Source organism: Magnolia sinica, chromosome 15, assembly GCF_029962835.1.
Source record: "Magnolia sinica isolate HGM2019 chromosome 15, MsV1, whole genome shotgun sequence".
NCBI classification, from domain to species: domain Eukaryota; kingdom Viridiplantae; phylum Streptophyta; class Magnoliopsida; order Magnoliales; family Magnoliaceae; genus Magnolia; species Magnolia sinica.
In genome coordinates, this window is record NC_080587.1 from 6,777,785 (window position 1) to 6,792,826 (window position 15,042).

The window sequence follows — 15,042 nt, forward strand, 5'->3', positions numbered from 1 at the left end:
TCCAAAATCAGCAGAAAACATCACATAAGCGGAAAACTCCTTTTCTACACATACATTTTTGGATTCCACCAATCCAAACAGGCAAGCAGATCATCCTTGTAGAGGTTGTTGGATGATCCAAAATTGCAAGCTCAACAATCATACATTGAAGGATGTTTTTATTCAATAGTACACTTATCTTGATTATACATACCTACCATATAATGAAGTAAATTCCAAAGAACTATGGGTCTATTTATGCAAATTGAAAACCTGTACATGGCATATATATTCTGTTAGGGCATTGTCAACCACCTCCTTTTTTGTTAGATGTGTTGTAAGGTTACTGAATTGCTTTCTATGGTTAGCTGATTTATTTGGCAAACAGAACATTTAAGCACCATAATTTAATCAAGGAATGAAAGTGGGACTTAAGCAAATGAGATGGAGAAGGGGCCTTGCAGCACATGTGCTATCCTTGTACAGTTGTAGGAGAATGAGCAAAGGGCAGCATGGTGGTTGAACTAAAAATCAGGCCGGCCTGCTTATCAGGTGAGCAACAAGCTTACATTGAATGTCAGTCAATATTTATTTGCTTTGCAAACTTTCTATTTTTGTGTTACAAATGTGGTGCAACCGATGCAAGTGGAGTGTTTGCCATCCAGGTTGCAACTTTACAAACTTTGAATGTCTACAAATCTCTGGCTGTCCCCATTTATACAAGCGATGTGAGAAGAAGAAAGGTGACGATTGGCACAAGATAGTACACATCCCAGATATTCAGATTGGATAGCCATCCAATTGTAAGCATCACTTCTTGTTCATCCTTATCTTTGCTTCATAATATATGATTTTAGCAAATACTGCCTTTTGAACTATGCTTACAATTGTATATGCTATTTGTCACTTGGGTTTGTTTTGTGAGAAAAATGGTCATAATATAGCACGAGTGTGATGGTTCTTATGCATGTATGACTCAAAATCAAATCATCCAAATTGTAGGCCCTACTTTAGATGTGTGATTAACCGTAAACTATATGGAGTTGATGTCTGATGTCCTAAGTGGCTGGTTGGTGGATATCTAATGCACAATTAAAATGAAAAAAAAGGTTAATTTGGCATGTGAGCCTTGATCAACATCAAATACATGCATGGTTTTTGTTATTTGTTAACAGAGGCTTCATGCTTGGCTGACATCTTTATCCTTTCTTCATCACAACTTGTTACAGTTTTTAGCCATAGTGATGCATTTATCATTTAACATATCTATTATAATACTCTGACTTTATGAAAGAAGGGCTAGTCATTAGCATTATCTGACTTTGGTTCTGATGGTACATGTCTACTACTGATATATTCTTATTTATTTTGCAAGATAGCTTGAATTTTTTTGAAGAAAGAACCGAGCTATAAACTGGGCATGTAGCTTAGGGGAGGGGAAAGGAGGAGAGCTCAGGAGGGACCCCTGAACTACTGTTGATCTACATGACAGTACAAAGATGTGAGTGAGCTGCATCATTCTTCCATGAAGCTTTCCTCTCCTCCCACTCATAACAATAAAGGCAAAATGAATAATGCAAAAGGTTCGGTCTGCTCCCAAAATTCCTTTTTCCTTCATGAGTAAGATATTTTCATAGATACATCGACACTATTTTGTTGCATTGCTTTTTATGGAGCCATAACTTTTCTCCTAAATAAGGTTAAATGTCTTATTATTTCTTTTTTTTTTTTCTTGTTATGTGGTTAACTTCTTGGCCAGTCATGTGTGATGGATGTAGGTTGGCCGTAGCATGCATGCCAACTTAGGGTATGTGTTATAGACATGGGCATTCATCTGGTAGGGAACACTATCATCAAGCACTAACACAAACATTAGGCTGGTTGACTCATCAGATAAGCCGTGCATGTACATTGAATATGGACCACTGGTCATTTTTTCCAATGGTCCATTTTTCTCATACAAGTGTGGCCTGCCTATATAGTATGCTAGTATGATTTTTGGGCATGAGCATTAGCATAGTGTGCCTTTACCTATCATGCTCTGCTTCCTCTGCACCTCGAGCAGTGTTCATCTAAATGTATTCATTGTATGGGCTGTTTATGAACATAATACAGATACATGTTTGCTAGGTGTTTCTATACTCAGCAGAGAGCATTTCTCTGTAAACCAAAACAAAAAAACAAAAAGTTGATCACTCCTTCAGTCCTTCGGCAACAGCGTCCCTCCCCCTTTTTAAAAAAAAAAAGGAAAAGAAGAAGATGAAGAAAAAAAAGAGAGAAGGTTCCCCTGTTTTGAGTGCAAGAAGCACAGTAGCACCCTTGTATAGTCATGGTTTATCTTTTCTACAATGTATTTGAATACTAGATTTTAATCTTACCTTTTACATTCCATCAGATTGCTATAGTTTGCCTAATTCACATCCAAGGCGTCTATGACAAAAATTGGCATTCTTTTCTTGTATTTTTCTTTATTATGAAGATAGTTTCCCAAAATGTGTTTTGGTTGAGTTGACTGATGAAGTAAATGAGGCATTGTATACGCAGCTGATGATAAGCAAAAAATATGATATGATGTTGGTGAGCTACATCAGGCATCCATCTCTCTGTTCTAATATTAAAGGAATGGGCCAAAAGAGGGAAGCAATGATTGGCCAAGGACAGCCAGCATCCCCACAATGGAGAATGACCATAGAAAGATGTTTCCACATTGAAGAAAGCTCTTTTGACTTGCATTGGGTAATGATTGCATTCTCTCTTCATCTTTTTGTCCTATTCTCATATTCCATGCTTGGTTGCAATTGGAGCATTAATGCCAGGAACTTTCATTCGAATTGCATTTTTTAATGACATGTGTAAGTTCTCTTATATTTATCTAATATTGAACTGACTCACCAAGTTGTTCAAGTGTTGATATATCATCATGTAGGAACCGGACACTTAGAATGCCTTAGATGAGAAGCAACAATAGCCGGTGAATGCCAACACTAAGGATAGAAGCATCTATGAACAAGTAAAAAAGCTTATTTGTAAATGAAAAGTTGAATCTATGGCACCCAATGTGAGTTGTAACCAAAATAAAATGCTTGTTATATATGTTCAACAGGCCTATTAGATATCCTTGGTGACCATCTATCTTATGGACATGTCTTTGCAGAGCTTTCTCACCTATGGCCACAAGAAGGAGGGGACTACATCTTGGAGGAACTATCTCTCTGCAGATTTAAACTCATCGAACATGACCTTTTGTTACCTGTTGGCATCCATCCAATTGAAAAATCTCATAAAGCTTCCCAAGTTCTGTTATGTCTGCTGGAAGGCAGTCTTCTGGCAAGGCCTATATGGATTTCAGTTAGATGATCTTTTCTACCACATGCAAAGTAAAACTATAGAGAAATGCTAAGGCGATTCGTGTGCAGGCAGACAGAAGAGGCAGAGATTCAAGTCACATATGTGCGAGATCCAAGCTGTTCATTAGTATATATTTTCTTGTTTTATCAAAAAGGAAAAGAAAAATATTGCCAGAGAGTATCTTGAGTTTTACTAATTAACTCAGGAGAATACTCGGATCCTTAGCTTGTAAAAGTGGTGTCCATGGCTTGGTTATCCGAAACGATTTGTTTATTGGGATCCACCATGGAAGGATCCTTCAAGATCTTGAATAGTTATAGGGAAACTTTTTTTTTTTCTTCCCATATAGAAGTTTTTAGTATCAACCAATCCTCTATCTACCCATACTTCATTAGTGTTCAGGGTTTCCTTTCATTTTGATTATTTTCAAAATATATATGTTTATATTTTCTAGAAACCTGCATTATTTGACACCCATGTCTGACACATGTTGTTGTTCTTTTTTCTTATTACGTCTGGCAACGTTTATATACGATTTTGTTTAGGTCATAGTTGTAATGGCCGTGAATAATTTAATTAATATATATATATACATATATATTAATATATATATATATATATATATATATATATATATATATATATATATATAATCTTATCTTTATTATTATTTATTTATTTTAAATCTAAATTATATCCTATCTTATCTAAATCTTTAACTCGTTTAGTTTAAATATAACTCTAAACACTCTTCGCATCTCTCAAGATAAAAAGAGTTCTAGTCAAACTAAAATATTAAGAAAAAGGCTACCTGCGACAACAGAGAAAGGGAGAAAGAAAAGTTTGGAGTGCTTACATCGGGTATGTATATCGTCCTCATTCTAGTATTTTTATATAGCTAATATAAATTGATTCGGTAAATGCAATGAACGGTGTGGATTGGTCACACGTTCATTGTATTGGATTATAGGTGGAGGCCCTTTAAAGGTGAGGTGAACCTAAAATTATGTAATTATAGTTGGTGCGCGTCTGATCAAATTAGATTTGGTCTGTACGGATCATATGATCCCTAAGGCTAAAATATACAAAGGCCCTAATATTCAGATCAATCTAGCCATCAGATGGGCCACATTAGTTACACGTAGAAGTGTTTGATAAAGGAATCTTGGATATTTTGCGCAAGTGTTACTATCACTTGGCGTAGAAGGTCAAGATGGGTCATAGGTGAATGTTTGGTTAGATCCACACCACTCCTCAAATGCATAGAGGTAAAACATGACAAGACCTCAAGAATCTGAATGATCTGACCATTCGATGGACCACCCTGATCAAGTAATTATCATTTAATTTTAAAATCTTATGAGGGAGAAAAAAAAATAGAATATAAATTTGAATTATTTAATTATTTGGATCTGGCCACTAGGATGTTAATCAAAGGTGGGCCCCACCATGTAATACAAATATATGAATAATAATATCGTTGATATAATTGATAGGACCCTGACATTCAAATCAACCTAATTACATTGCAGAGTCAATACTACCAAACTCAGGTGAGTGACCCAACTTGTCTCATAATTCATTAAAATTAAAATAAATCATTGTGATTGTTTGATTTATTTACTGGTTTGAATATTTTGATATGATGATTGTACGATAAATTTATATGTAAATATTTTAATTGAGACAACTATGCCAAATAGGAAAAATACGCATTTACTTATCATCTCTCATTCATTGCATTGCATAATGCATGGTCGATCCTAGGGGCTCTCCCTGGAAGAAATGTCGATCCTGGTAGAGCGTTACCAGATGCGGGCTATGCCCAAGCCTACCGAAAGGTGGAAGCCTACCCAACGGGTGGATGCGGGTTGACGACCTCCAACCTAAGCAGATGGACGATCACCCCATCTGATGCATTCATACCTCATTTTACATTCATATTTTTGTATATGTATTTTTGCATTATTTTAATTATTATGATTATGAACCATGCTGGGTTATATCACTAAGCCTGGCCAGCTTATATTTTTTTTATTGATGGAAAAACCATACAGAGGAGCCATTAGCAGATGACGTGGCGCAAGAACCGGAAGGATCTACTGTACCTGAACACGACCCACCTGAATCATGGCCATACTTATCTGAGGATGAAGTGGCTGCATTAGAAAATTTTTAATTATATGTTTTATTTTGTTAGTACAGCTTAATCAACGAATAATACATACTGGTATTTATTTTGCGACTTTAAGGAATTATGTAGCTTTATTTCTTTGGACCAATATTAGCATGGAATAAATATCATTATAGTATAATGGTATAATAAATGAATAATTTTAAGGTTTATTTTATTTTAAGGATTATTAAGATTTATAAATGCTTAGTTGATTGGTGTTATGTATTATGTATGTGTGATTGAGATTATGGTGGACTTTATATTGAATGTAAATATCACATGCGATTAAACTGATTAAAGAATTAAGTTGATATACTTTGTGTATAAGTTACGAACCAAAACTCGGGTCTGAGGGTGCACACTCTGTACCCGGATTTTGGGGCGTGACAGTTTGGTATCAGAGAAAAAAAAAAAATAATAATAATTTAATACCGCAAGTGACCTGTAGGGTATGAACCCCATACATGCATAATGTATAGGTCCTTGGAATTAGAAACTTACAACTTCCTATTATAATGCTTTTATATAATGAAATAAAAAAAATTATATATATATAATTTATAATTCATTTATTATTATATGAAGTGAAAATTTAACTTATTTATATAATTATATTCATTGGAGACGTAAATCTGGACCTTTGAATAAATTTTAAAGTAATTTAAGTTGTAATGTACTGCTGGACAGCAATGGACAGCAGAAATCACTTATCTTTAAAAAAATGTAACTAAATAAATACAACTCCGATTAAGCTGATTCAAAAGCCTAATCGTAGATATAGAAGTCTAAATTCAATAAAAAATAATTGAATAATTTAAATATGACAGATACTATACTGATTTTAGGAATTAGTACAGACTGGTTAAAAATCGTCTAAATCTGAACAAGTCTGATTGCAGCAATTTTTGAAAATTTTGTAGTTGTCTGATTGAGCTGAAATTTTGTGAAAATGTTGTATGTTCATGTAAAAACTTTCAGAAAAATTTTGAGTTATATTTGAAAATTTTAACCATATAAACCAATGATTGGAATAGTAGCCACGGATAGTGGACTGGTTTATTTATAATGTAGCACAACTAACTTGATGATTTGTAGAATTTTTCTTTGTTAATAATGCTGACGTATTTTTATAATATTAGAGAATCTATAAATTCTACTGAATTATTAATAATTTATCTTATAGGAGTTATGGCCCCTAAGAAGACACGTAGTATTCGTGATTTAATACCATCCGTAAGCGCACCTCTCCCAGATACTCCCTTACCAAATCCTCCTATTCCCGAAGAATCTGGAACAGCTCCTGATGAGCAAGACGAGAATGAAGTCAATGAAGCAGGGCAAGCTCCTCCATCGCCTCCTCCTCCAGTTAACATGGCAGATGTTGGACCTAGTACGCAACTCCCGTTATCCCCAACCACTATTCGAACTAACCTCGCGGGACCAAATGTTCAGCCGTGGGATGCTGCCTTTGGGTTAGTAGCACAAATGGCGGGAATGCTAAAACAACAACAGGAACAGTTCGCCGTTCAGTGGGACATGTTAGCCACCTTAAATCAGACACCCCAACATCAACGGAACACATCTTCACTAAGGTTTGATCAGCCTCGTGAGGTAGATTTGCTTGAAAGGTTTTCAAAGTTACGATTACCAGTATTCAAGGGTACATCTGACCCATCAATAGCAGAAGATTGGTTGAAGCAGATTGAGAAAGTACTAGAAGCCATGAACTGCCCTGATGATCAGAAAGTTAGATTGGCGTCCTTTATTCTTCAGGGCGAAGCCGATGTATGGTGGAGAGCTGCAAAGAGAATGGTTCCAGCTAATCATGTGTGGACCTGGAATGAATTTCAGGAAAAGTTCCGTGAGAAACATTTTCCTAAAGCGTACCGCACCCAAAAAATGGTGGAATTTTCAAAGTTAGAACAAGGTTCCATGTCAGTAGCCCAGTATGAAGCAAAATTTGCTGAATTAGCAGGATATGTACCAAAAGTAATGGAAGATGAAGATTATAAGATTACAAAATTTGAAGAAGGGTTAAGACATAATATCAGAACAAAATTTTGTTGTGTGGATGTGAAGAAATACTCAGAAGTAGTCGATAAGGCCTTACGAGCAGAACAAGATACAGAGCGGTTTCTCAAATCTCGTGTACAGTTAAAAGAAACAGGACAAAGATATAGGCCGACACTTACCCAACACCAACCACCAGAGAAGAAACCCAGAATGGAAATTCAATCATCAACACCGAGAACCCAAGAGCGATATTTTTCAGGAAATTGTGCGTACTGTGGTAAGTATGGTCACATGGCACAGGTGTGCAGAACTAAGATGAGAGATATGGGTATAACGCCTCTTCAACAGATACCACCGCGATTGCAACTTCCAGCATCATCTCAACCAACAAGTCAGACATCACAAGCATCTCATACCCAACCGCCTCGACCACAGCAGAATCAGCAAAATCGACCATCTCCATCAATTCCTCAAGGCCAAGGGAATCATCCCAACAGGCAACAGCCACTGCGTGCACGAGTTTATTCTATCTCATCTAAGGAGAATCTAAAAGAAAATAATAATGTTGTGAAAGGTATGATTGAAACGCATGGTACTTCGATTTTTGTATTATTTGATTCTGGGGCTACTTTATCTTTTATTTCATCGTCGTTAGTATCTCGGTTAAGATTGAAGTCAGAAATCCTATATAAGCAAATTTTGGTAGAATCCCCCATCGGCAAGTCAATTATTTTGGACAAAATATGTAAATCTATTCCCCTTATGATAGGCGATATTCCCATATTAGCTAATTTAATAAAAATGAGTATGGCGGGATATGATGTTATTCTCGGAATGGATTGGCTTACTCGAAATCATGCGACGTTGGATTGTTATGCGAAGACAGTTACCTTTGCAGCGCCAGGAAGAGAACCAATTATGATTCAGGGGAAGAAGAAGAATGAGAAGATCGAGCGTGTTATGACATTGATTGGTAATGAGAAACAAAAAAAAAACAGTGGATTTGATTCCAGTTGTGTAGGAATATCCTGAAGTTTTTCAAGATATACCAGGACTACCACCTCGGCGAGAAGTGGATTTTGGTATCGATCTCTTACCAAGATCGGCACCAATATCTATGTCTCCATATCGAATGGCGCCTATTGAATTGAAGGAGGTGAAGGAGCAGCTGGAAGATTTGAGGTCCCGAGGATTTATTTGACCAAGTACTTCTCCTTGGGGTGTGCCAGTACTTTTTGTAAATAAAAAGGATGGCACTCGACGATTGTGTATTGATTATCGTCGCTTAAATCAGATGACGATTAAAAACAAGTACCCATTACCCCGTATAGATGATTTGTTTGATCAGTTGAAAGAAGCTCGATATTTTTCTAAGATCGATTTGACATCAGGTTACCACCAATTACGTGTTAAAGAAGAGGATATCTGTAAAACTGCTTTCAGAACACGTTATGGTCATTATGAATTCTTGGTCATGCCGTTCGGGTTGACCAATGCACCTGCAGTATTTATGGACCTGATGAATAGGGTATTCCAGCTTTATCTGGATAACTTTATCATCGTGTTCATTGATGACATTCTGATTTACTCGAAGACCAGTGAAGAGCATGAGCTACATCTAAGGACGGCGTTGCAGACTCTAAAAGATAACCAGTTATATGCTAAGTTTTCTAAGTGTGAGTTCTGGAAAGAGAGTGTTAAATTTCTTGGGCATATTATTTCAGAAAAAGGTATTGCGGTTGACCCTATGAAGATCGAAGCTGTAGTGAAGTGGGAACAACCCACAAGTGTGTCAGAAGTTAAAAGCTTTCTTGGGCTCGCTGGGTATTATAGAAGGTTTATTAAGGATTTTTCGAAGATTGTCGGACCGCTAACGAGTTTAACTCGAAAAGGAGTGCCCTTCAAGTGGACTGAAAAGTGTGAAGAAGCTTTTGCTGAACTGAAGCAACTCTTAACCTCAACTCCCATTCTAACCCTCCCGAAGGATGGGTTGGTATTTGAAGTTTACACTGATGCATCAACTAAAGGTCTAGGTTGTGTATTAATGCAAGGGGGCAAGGTGATCGCATATGCATCAAGGCAGCTTAAACTCCATGAGCGTAATTATCCAACTCATGACCTGGAGTTGGGTGCTATTGTATTTGCATTGAAGATTTGGCGGCATTACTTATATGGCGAACAGTTCGAGCTTTATACAGATCACAAGAGTTTGAGGTATCTATTCTCTCAGAAGGACTTGAACATGAGGCAGAGAAGATGGATGGAATTTCTTAAGGATTATGATTTCTCGTTGTCCTATCATCCGGGTAAGGCTAATCTGGTTGCTGATGCTTTGAGTAGAAAAGAATATAAACAAAAGAGTGTAGCCAGCTTAATGGTACACGAATGGAAAATGTTGAATTTCATTAGAGAGTTTGATATTCGATTGAATTTTCAAGAAAAGAAGATTTGCATATGTAACATTATGGTAAAACGGACTCTTGTGGAGCGAATAATTGAAGCTCAAACGAATGATGAGTGGTTTTTAAAAATGATAGCCAAGTATCAAAATGATAAGACTTCAGATTGGAGTATGGGGGACGATAAGGGAATTCGGTATCAAGGTCGACTCTGTGTGCCTAATATTCCAGATCTAAAAGACGATATTCTAAATAATGCACACCGAACTAAGTTTACAATTCATCCGGGAAGCACAAAGATGTATCATAGTGTGAAACGATCATTTTGGTGGCCGAATATGAAGAGAGAAATCGCTGATTATGTGTCGAGATGTTTTGTGTGTCAGTAGGTAAAGGCAGATCATCAGAACCCATCAAGATTATTGCAGCCTCTGAAAGTACCTGAGTGGAAGTGGGATTGTATTTCTATGGACTTTATAGTCGGTCTTCCTAAGACACAAAAGAAGCATGATTCAATTTGGGTAATTGTCGATCGACTGACCAAGTCAGCGCACTTTATTCCTGTCCGCATCAATTATTCAATGGAGGAACTCGCCAAGCTATACATCAAGGAAATAGTGAGACTTCATGGTGTCCCTAGTTCTATTGTATCGGATCGAGACCCACGTTTTACTTCGCGATTCTGGACAAGTCTACAGGAAGCTATGGGTACGACTACGGATTACAGCACAGCATATCATCCACAATCTAATGGGCAAACGGAACGTGTGAATCAAATATTAGAAGACCTGTTACGTGCATGCGCTCTGGATTTCAAGGGGAGCTGGGACGACAACATACATTATGCCGAATTCGCCTATAACAATAGTTACCAAGCAAGCATTGGTATGGTTCTGTACGAAGTCTTGTATGGACGTCCTTGCCGAGCACCAAACTGTTGGGTCGAGGTAGGTGAGAAATGTTTAAATAAAACATATATTGTTCAAGAAGCTGCTGAAAAAGTTGAAATTATTCGAAAGCGACTACAAGCTGCCCAGAGTCGTCAAAAGAGCTATGCCGACAATCGAAGACGAGATCTAAAGTTCACAGTAGGAGACCACGTGTTTTTGAAGGTTTCTCCCATGAAGGGATTGATGCGATTTGGTACTAAGGGAAAACTCGCACCACGTTTTATCGGACCATTTGAAATATTAGAGCGGGTTGGAGCAGTGGCATATCGACTTGCATTACCTCCTCAGTTGGCCAATGTCCATAATGTTTTCCATGTATCGATGCTACGGAAGTACAAGAGGGATGATTCTCATGTGATTGAATGGCAAGATCTCGATTTACAGGAAAATACATCTTACGTGGAGAAACCAGTTCGAATACTGGATCGCAAGGAGCACGTGTTACGCACTAAGACGGTGCATTTAGTCAAGGTTTTATGGAGTCATCATGAAGTAGACGAAGCATCTTGGGAGCAGGAAAGAGAAATTCGTGAAAAATATCCTCATCTCTTTGAGCAGTAATTTCAGGTAAATTTCGAGGACGAAATTTTTCTTTTAGGGGGGTAGAATGTAAGGGCCGTGAATAATTTAATTAATAAATATATATATATATATATATATAATCTTATCTTTATTATTATTTATTTATTTTAAATCTACCTTATATCCTATCTTATCTAAATCTTTAACTCGTTTAGTTTAAATATAACTCTAAACACTCCTCGCATCTCTCAAGATAAAAAGAGTTCTAGTCAAACTAAAATATTAAGAAAAAGGCTACCTGCGACAACAGAGAAAGGGAGAAAGAAAAGTTTGGAGTGCTTACATCGGGTATGTATATCGTCCTCATTCTAGTATTTTTATATATCTAATATAAATTGATTCGGTAAATGCAATGAACGGTGTGGATTGGTCACACGTTCATTGTATTGGATTATAGGTGGAGGCCCTTTAAAGGTGAGGTGAACCTAAAATTATGTAATTATAGTTGGTGCGCGTCTGATCAAATTAGATTTGGTCTGTACGGATCATATGATCCCTAAGGCTAAAATATACAAAGGCCCTAATATTCAGATCAATCTAGCCATCAGATGGGCCACATTAGTTACACGTAGAAGTGTTTGATAAAGGAATCTTGGATATTTTGCGCAAGTGTTACTATCACTTGGCGTAGAAGGTCAAGATGGGCCATAGGTGAATGTTTGGTTAGATCCACACCACTCCTCAAATGCATAGAGGTAAAACATGACAAGACCTCAAGAATCTGAATGATCTGACCATTCGATGGACCACCCTGATCAAGTAATTATCATTTAATTTTAAAATCTTATGAGGGAGAAAAAAAAATAGAATATAAATTTGAATTATTTAATTATTTGGATCTGGCCACTAGGATGTTAATCAAAGGTGGGCCCCACCATGTAATACAAATATATGAATAATAATACCGTTGATATAATTGATAGGACCCCGACATTCAAATCAACCTAATTACATTGCAGAGTCAATACTACCAAACTCAGGTGAGTGACCCAACTTGTCTCATAATTCATTAAAATTAAAATAAATCATTGTGATTGTTTGATTTATTTACTGGTTTGAATATTTTGATATGATGATTGTACGATAAATTTATATGTAAATATTTTAATTGAGACAACTATGCCAAATAGGAAAAATACGCATTTACTTATCATCTCTCATTCATTGCATTGCATAATGCATGGTCGATCCTAGGGACCCTCCCTGGAAGAAATGTCGATCCTGGTAGAGCGTTACCAGATGCGGGCTATGCCCAAGCCTACCGAAAGGTGGAAGCCTACCCAACGGGTGGATGCGGGTTGACGACCTCCAACCTAAGCAGATGGACGATCACCCCATCTGATGCATTCATACCTCATTTTACATTCATATTTTTGTATATGTATTTTTGCATTATTTTAATTATTATGATTATGAACCATGCTGGGTTATATCACTAAGCCTGGCCAGCTTATATTTTTTTTATTGATGAAAAAACCATACAGAGGAGCCATTAGCAGATGACATGGCGCAAGAACCGGAAGGATCTACTGTACCTGAACATGACCCACCTGAATCATGGCCATACTTATCTGAGGATGAAGTGGCTGCATTAGAAAATTTTTAATTATATGTTTTATTTTGTTAGTACAGCTTAATCAACGAATAATACATACTGGTATTTATTTTGCGACTTTAAGGAATTATGTAGCTTTATTTCTTTGGACCAATATTAGCATGGAATAAATATCATTATAGTATAATGGTATAATAAATGAATAATTTTAAGGTTTATTTTATTTTAAGGATTATTAAGATTTATAAATGCTTAGTTGATTAGTGTTATGTATTATGTATGTGTGATTGAGATTATGTTGGACTTTATATTGAATGTAAATATCTCATGCGATTAAACTGATTAAAGAATTAAGTTGATATACTTTGTGTATAAGTTACGAACCAAAACTCGGGTCTGAGGGTGCACACTCTGTACCCGGATTTTGGGGCGTGACAATAGTTTTGCTACTAGAATACATTTTCCTGTTTCTTATGTATATGGTGTTTGGAACCAAGAGAGAATATATGTTTTAAAAACATACTCTTATTGACACGCATTATTAAATGCCATGGTAGAGAAGTTTCTTTACTTTTTGGTAAAATGTATATTGATGAAATATCATGCTCTCCTCTCCACACACACACACACACAGTCACACACACACACACACACACACACACACACACAAACACAATATGCATGCCAACGTGGCGATAACTGTGGATGTCTATCAGCTTGTTTTTATTAGGATATCTATTCTTGGTTCCAAATTGATCTTATATGAGCTATTTCTAATAAAACAACTTTCATATGTCATTATACATCTGCACAGATATGTGGGAGTGGTGGGTTTTCCAGGACCTTGTTTCTACTTATTTCCTTGTCCATAAAAAAGACACTGCTGTCCATGTCCAAAATAGGTATACATATGTATGTTGACGTTGCAGTGTCGCAACATTGCTTTCTGGTTATATTGACTGCCCCTCTTGAAATCCTGTATTTTTTAAAATATGTAAGATTTGTTCTAATGTAATGCTTTACTCTTTTTACTCTTTTATGCTTGTCTTCTTTCAGTGATTTGAGTAGTCCTTAAAAGATATTCAGGGATCAAGTACCCGAGAAAGTGCAAAAAGGTGACATGTTTATCATATTTGCAACAAGCAACATAATTGTTATCATTTATTTGTCCAATGAAATGCATTCATGAATATTGAAATATTTTCAGTTACTTGCAACAGGAATGATAGAATTCTGAAAATAAGATCAAGATTGTGCTTTCTTGACCATCAGGAGTATACATATGTTGGTGTGTTTTATATAGTCCTTTGCTTCTTATTTTCTCTTATGATTCCTCGCCTAATGTTGTGGTTGTGTGGATCTCTTGACTGGCAATTCTGCAGAAATCATTCAGAAGGTAGGATCACAAGATTAATGTAAAATCTTTTTTCTGATAAAAGGTAGAGTTATATTTAATCACTAACCCAAGAGGCATGCTACTTGCAGGCATGCATCTGCAGATGCCCAATGCAACTGTCTCACGGAAAGTCAAAACATGAAACACATGTTGGTGATCCAAGCCCTTAATCACACTGGCGTCATGATAAATGTGTCTTCACTTATTATCAGTTTTGTCCATTCATCAGGTGAACCACACTTACATTGAGAAAGTGGATGCTTAAAATATTGATAAAATGATAACTAATGGTACATGAGTGGACCACTAATTCACCAAATTAGTGGACTGGCTGAACTTTTACACTAGGACACTTTCACCAATGGGTAGACCTCATGAATGGAATGGATCTCACATGCATATGCCACACTGGCACATGTGAGGGTCCTTATATTTGTCCTCTGTAGAAATGCATCCACAAGGACTAACTCCTTCAAATGTAAAATTTCTATCCACTTGCTAATGTTTTCAATCCTATGTTTACTTTATTTATGTAATATCTCCACAACAGCCAAAGAACTGGGGTATGTTCATGGGAATGTATCTACTGATGTATTGTAAACATAACATTCTCTAGAAGCTCAGTTAACAGTTATACCAGTGCT

At 36.5% G+C, this 15,042-nt stretch overlaps 1 protein-coding gene and 1 long non-coding RNA gene across 3 annotated transcripts; both read left to right on the top strand.

The window, feature by feature from the left end:
* Nucleotides 1–1,719: 1,719 nt before the first annotated feature.
* LOC131227018 (uncharacterized) lies at nucleotides 1,720–3,841 on the top strand. 2 transcript variants are annotated; one of them, XR_009162032.1, is made up of 4 exons: nucleotides 1,720–1,786; nucleotides 2,524–2,715; nucleotides 2,906–2,989; nucleotides 3,083–3,841. It is a non-coding gene; the product is annotated as an uncharacterized LOC131227018 (long non-coding RNA). The 2 variants fall into 2 exon arrangements; XR_009162031.1 differs by lacking the exon at nucleotides 1,720–1,786 and having other exon boundaries at nucleotides 2,323–2,715.
* A 2,850-nt stretch (nucleotides 3,842–6,691) lies between these two features.
* LOC131228127 (uncharacterized) lies at nucleotides 6,692–8,717 on the top strand. Its single transcript, XM_058223958.1, has 2 exons — nucleotides 6,692–8,489; nucleotides 8,569–8,717. The coding sequence occupies exons 1-2, from the start codon at nucleotides 6,692–6,694 to the stop codon at nucleotides 8,715–8,717; spliced, it is 1,947 nt and encodes a 648-aa protein (XP_058079941.1).
* The last annotated feature ends 6,325 nt before the right edge of the window (nucleotides 8,718–15,042 follow it).

Coding starts and splice junctions, on each gene's coding strand:
- LOC131228127 (XM_058223958.1), top strand. CDS start 6,692: ATGGCCCCTAAGAAGACACGTAGTATTCGTGATTTAATACCATCCGTA. Junction 8,490..8,568: donor GCGTGTTATGACATTGATTG/GTAATGAGAAAC, acceptor AAGATATACCAG/GACTACCACCTCGGCGAGAA.